The 6,000-nt window shown below is 39.9% G+C and overlaps 1 protein-coding gene across 5 annotated transcripts in view; it reads right to left on the reverse strand.

The window, feature by feature from the left end:
• Nucleotides 1-4,908, reverse strand: part of lrba (LPS-responsive vesicle trafficking, beach and anchor containing) — a 177,679-nt gene extending 172,771 nt beyond the window's left edge. For all 5 annotated transcript variants that reach the window (XM_063883718.1, XM_063883721.1, XM_063883719.1 and 2 more), the window contains exon 1: nt 4,062-4,908. In XM_063883718.1, the coding sequence (XP_063739788.1) occupies nt 4,062-4,238 (177 nt within the window). In that variant the 5' untranslated portion in view covers nt 4,239-4,908. The remainder of the gene's footprint in view (nt 1-4,061) is intronic.
• Nucleotides 4,909-6,000: the final 1,092 nt, after the last annotated feature.

Raw genomic sequence — 6,000 nt, forward strand, 5'->3', positions numbered from 1 at the left:
ATACTTCAATGTAATATTTCCGAACATGTCCACAGATAGATTTGGTTTCCCCTGCCGTCCACAAAGCTTGCAGTCAACCCTCTGACCTTGACTTCAGGTAAAGCCAAAGTTACATTCCACACAACAAAACCCCCCCATCTCCTGTGTCACTAACAGAGGAGCCATGATGAGCCACAGAGCTGTACATTGGGCAAATGGTTTACAAGACACTGCACTCAGTGGAAGGCGGCATTGCAATGGTAAAGAGTTATACATGATATTTGTGTTGCCTATTATCAATACCCAGATTATTATAAAGGGACCTGATGCCGCGACCTTTGCACTCTTTAAAATACTTGATACCACTCTTATCTTGCTCCATGCATATTAATAAAGTTAGTTGTCATATGTTTATCATTGTTAAAGTAAATGGACTCTCAACAGAATTGTGACTTAAGAGAGAGGGCGCAATCCATAGCTAATACCATCCTCTCAGTTTAAGATTTGGCAAGAAAGTTGCTAGATTTACTAGCCCCACTTTCTCTGGGAAGGTAAACAATCCTTATTGTTGAGCCTGTATACGGAGATGTAATTATCTTGTAAAATATAGGTTAATGTCTTGAACCGTTAGCTGTTCCTTAACCCCATTTCGGTGTCAATTGAAAATGACATCAGAGTAGACGGTTATATCAGATGTGATGTGATATGTCAGAATTAACTGTTACCCTCACTTTGCAGCTCCTTGCAGCATTCAGCAATGTGTTTGCAACCAGACCAAGAAAACCAACACTAAGCAACTTCCTGTAAAAATGCAGACTGCTCCCACAGCAAAAGGAGTGCACACCAAGACACTGTTTGCTACTTGACTTAAGCAATGAAGTAAGCATTTGACCGGGAAAATAATCAAACATTTACCAAGTACAAGAGATGCAAAATCTCAAGAGTTGGCAGACTAAACTAGGGCTAAACACAAGTGACCATTGGACCATTTTTGAATATGACAGATAGACAGAAATAGATCCCCTATGCTTCCTCTGGCTTGCTAGATGTTAAACTTTATTCCCCAGTACCTCTGAGCTGTGCTAGCAGCATAGCACGTTATCAGCTGGTGTGGTCTAGTAGCCTAGGAGCTGCTGCCGAGTGTTTTATCTGAACCACTATGGTTTTGATGGACCCACAAACTAAACAATGAGGTGATAGAAAACTGCATTGAGTTGTGAAGTAGGGCAGTGATTCCCAGTGGAATTGGTAGTAACCCTTCCATATTATTATTAGTCCTTAGATACAGTGCAGAATATATGACTTATCGCCGCTTGAAAGGCTAAAAGTGTGAAATGCTTTTTATTACAAAATCTGTGGAGCTTTGTGATAATGTATTGAACCAAAGTGTTTTCATTAATGTATTTATAGATATACATTTTGTGCAGAAATAGGCCCTCAGGGTCCTTCAATAAAACTGTGTGGGTGTACTTGTATAGATGTGAAGGCAAACCAAAAGCCAATGTAGAGAAGGTCAGTTTAAAGGTGAAAACCAACTCTCCGTTCTGTACAGGAAAGGTATTGAACGTAAACCTTGAGTAATTGGAAATGCGTAGAATCAAGCTACTGTATATTTTTGAAGTGTGAATAACACAGTGCTTGGTTTCAATGCATGAAAAAATAATACAAAATGAAAAAAAAGAGTGACGTTTCCTGCCTCCAGCGCTGCTTTAAAAAAAGACTATATTATGGCCAACCATGACAGGTACGATCAGGACAAGGCAAACAGCATTTCTCAGTAGCAGAATACGAGTCTTTAACTATAGTTATGTGCAGCTGTGTGTTTATGATACTCCACTTCATTTAAAAACATTTTGAATAGTTTGAATATTAACTGGTGTACATTTTTCTAAACTTCCCTCTCGAATTTAATCTGAAACAGACATACAGAACTATAGCATCATAAAAACCGAGGTGTAAAACCGACAGTGTAGTGTGAGGTAAAGCTTCTTCGATAAGGTGAAAACAAAGCCAGCACAATGAAGTGCTTAAAAACTCAACTAAAGCAATAATGAATCTTGGAGATATAGCCCCAGCCCGTGTGTCACGAGTAATCACAAATACTGTTTTAGGTCACACTAGAATTGTTAAAAATAATCCTCCTGGGGAAACTGCCAGATGCAGTGAAGGACTTTTGCATTGCGAAGGCCACAAATGAGATTGTGCTAAAGAGGAGACTCTGGCCTCTCCGGTAAATCAAATTATCGTTCAATTGAAGGAGCAGAGGATGTGGAGGGTATGAGAGAGAGTATGGAGGGTGATGAGCATAATTAAATGCATGATGTGATCTCTCAAAGCCTAAAATGACACTGATCATACTGAACATGGCTTCCCAGAGGCACTGACAGCTGATATTTCTGTCAAAAAATATGCCTGCCTGTCTTTTAGCTGCCAAACAGCCATTTCTATTTGGACTGTGCAACTGAAAACAATACCTCCTCGTGAAATGTATCATATATTCTGCCTCATAAATCTAAATGTTTTTCTGACTCATTAAAAATGACAGAAGGAAAGAGTTTGTGATCAACAATGCAATAATCTCATTCCATATATGCTCTTAATAAAACACTAATTATACATTTTTAACTTTAGAAATAACACTTCAGAAACCAATAAAGGCCAGTCCATCTGCATCTAAAGCTGAATTTCCTGGCCTTGTTTTTGCAAATATGTAAAAGAAGCATTCTCTCTCATCATTTTACAATGACAAAAACATGTGTATCCTGAAACTCTTCTGAGGACTTCTTGTGTCTTAAATCTGGTACAGACATATGTTCACACTGTCAACTATATGTTCAACAACTTTTGCATGTTAGGAACACATGATACTGTAAATGAAAGTTTTTACCAATAGTAAAAGTGCTATTTTTGTTTCTGAGATTTTTTTTAAAATTCACACTATATTAAGTCTTTCCGTTAAGGGCACAAGACAGGAGACCAATAGAATATCAAGAAAAGTATTATACAATACATCGTAACATCTAAAGCTTTACAGAAAAACATTATGTAGTAGCTATGGCTAAAATCTAGAAAGAATTTGATCTGTATTTCTGCTCTTTTGTTGAACCCATAAACACGCAGTGGTTGACTTGAAGGTTGGATGACGCAATAGCTTTGTATGTGGTAGTGAAACAGCCACACGAGGAGAAGTGTCCTTACTACAGTTCACTGTGGGGGTTGGTATTAGGGCAAACTTTGTGACTACAGACATGGAGGATGAGCCTCCCTTTCCTTAAAAAGGACTCCATTGTGTTGCAAAAGTGACAGAGCAGTTCTACTGGTTACACCTCCACCTCTCCTTCTTTCTCGTTCCCTCCCAGCGAACAGCCAGAATAATTTGAGCATGCTCTATCCTTCGCTGAACTTCCTTACTGGTAGTTTCATTCATTCTCGTGCAGGTGCTGCGAAGCCATTTCATAACTCAGGCAGCCAAAGGGCTATTAGTGCAGCAGACAGACAAAGCTGGATAAGGACTTTAAGGTGTCCAACAACAGGTAGTAGAGAGATAAAGCACACACACACTCTGAATGACCTTAATATGTCACAGAAAACAGCAGCTGATTTGCTTCAACAGCTCTTCTGTCAGGTTGAATCTCCCTACAAAGCATCATGTCTTCTTCAATTAAAAACTGAGGAAATGTAGGTAATAATAATAATTAATCATGTGATGTAGAGATACCCAGTTGGAACATCATTCAAAACTGTACAAAATGGTCTTAGGTATAAAATAAGAAATACTGACGGTATGTAAGCCTAGTGTTTGCACTGGCATTGTCACAATGCAAAACTATATCGACAAGCTATTAAGTGAATAAATAATATAGGTTTCAAAAAAGGGCATCAAGAATAAAAGTCATTTAGTTTATGACGCATGATACTCAACATACAGTAAGAAATATTCATTTGTGTTGCAAGATCATGAATGCCTTGTTATGCAGATGAGGATGATGTCAGACTTTTCAAAGATGTGTCTTTCAGTTCTACTACTACAGGGTGACAGCGTGTTATCTCAAGGCCTATCCTAAAGCTCATAATCAGCTTACCAGGTTGAACACCGTCTCCACAATATCCCGGTTGGAAACTTCCCCAACTTCCACCAGGCCAGCGAGCACGCCGAATTTCATCTTTATCCCCCGGATAGGCACTCCGGGGTTGAGCGCCATGGCTCCTGAAGTCCCGTCCTGTGCATCAGCAGAGCCGGCTGTCTCCTCGCTAGCCATTGCTAAGGAAGGACGGGGCAGGTGGTGTTCACAGGTAAGGCACCTGTTCACCTCCAACGGTGACAGAGCAGCCGATGTCGGAGGAGAAAGAGGACTCTAACTCCCCTTCAGCTGAGTTGTTGACAGTCTACAGGCACACAAAGCAAACCTCCCCATCCAAAATAGTTATAGCGAAAGTAGACACAAAAAAGCCGTTGTTGGCCGTTGACACTGCGGGATATGTCACCGCTTCACTCCACAGACAACTACTCCTCTTCCCTGGTCCGTAACTTGATCCCACAGGATAGATTAATGCTGTTAAAAGCCGCAAGGAAGTCTGCAGATCACAAGAGGGGGGCAGGTGAAGCAGGGCTCGTCCTTAACCTGTTTTTCCCCCCTGTACTTGGTCAAACTAGGATACGGTCACTTTAACACCTCCGTGCAGCAGTGGAAGTTGCTATTGAAACTGAGTCCAGACACTTGACAGGTAACGCGCTTGGCAGAGGCTAAACACTCCCAAACTGGGACAAGGGGGGTGAGTCTGTCAGCAGCTCCAGTGGAAGTCGACAAAACACAGCTCGGTTCTTCCCGGTAAACTCCTCAGATTTGCTTAAATGTCAACGTTAACCCAGCTGCGCCGCATTCTCTTCCTGATTTACCCCGGTAGCTTCAGTTCGTCACCGCCATGACAGTGTAGCTCTTGAGTAAGTGGCGCATGCGCAGTGCGGAGCTGAGTGTGCTCAGCTCATTGGCAGGTGTGCGGCTCAGGTGGCTTTCCAGCACGAAACGCTAGGATTCAGCTAAAATCTACAAAGCTTCCAGATCTATTTTGTTACAGCGACTCATATGTCATCATCCTGACCAGGATACAGAGGCAGTGGGGGAAAAATACTCAATGTTTGGCTAACCTGAGTATTTTCGCGTTCTGCTCTACCTCATTCAAACGTATGCCTACCCAAGTAACATTTTCAATACTACATTTTTTAATTGTAAGGCAGCTTTATACTATATACATTTGAGATGTAACATGTTTTTACTGACCTATATTTTTCTTTAGATACTCTGATCCATTGTTCTAAACTTAAATGTATAAGATTATATAGCCGCAATAACATACTTGGTAAAATGAACAGTTATAGAAAAAAAGCATGAGACCCCTAAGAATACTGGCAATATTCAATGCATATAAAAAAATTGTACCTGTATTTTATTGCTTTAATCTTCTGTAGCCATCCTGCAATTAAGCAACATAGCCTCTCATTCCACCTCTTGAGAAAGTAAATAGCGTGGTACTTTTTACCTGCAAGAAAACCTGGAAGGATCCGAAGAATGTCAAAACAATAAAAACAAATTTTTTGTATTTCATGTTTGTTTGTTTTATATTGTACATTCCTATTTTAATTTGTCTCTTGACTTTTTAACTGTGTTTAATGTTATTCACCAAGACAAATTCCTTTTATTTTCAAACCAAGGTTGCAATAAAACTGGGAATGATTCCGAAAATAATCCTTAACCCATATAGTATTTATAAGATAATTCAGCAACTGCAGATACAGATCAACCCTAAGAAAATAACAGTCAAAAAACATATCATAAATAATAAATCAGAACATTACTGGACTATACTATGAGCCCTTAGCAGGTAACTTGTATCTTATGATGGTCTAATTTGTTGAACAAGCACCCAACACTGCTTTTTGCTTTGGAATAAAAGAACATACAGAAGAGGGGGTTTGAAAAGCATTTAGAAGTTTTTGCAGCACAACAGCACATTGACTGGTGT

This window comes from Eleginops maclovinus, chromosome 5, assembly GCF_036324505.1.
Source record: "Eleginops maclovinus isolate JMC-PN-2008 ecotype Puerto Natales chromosome 5, JC_Emac_rtc_rv5, whole genome shotgun sequence".
Classification (NCBI taxonomy): domain Eukaryota; kingdom Metazoa; phylum Chordata; class Actinopteri; order Perciformes; family Eleginopidae; genus Eleginops; species Eleginops maclovinus.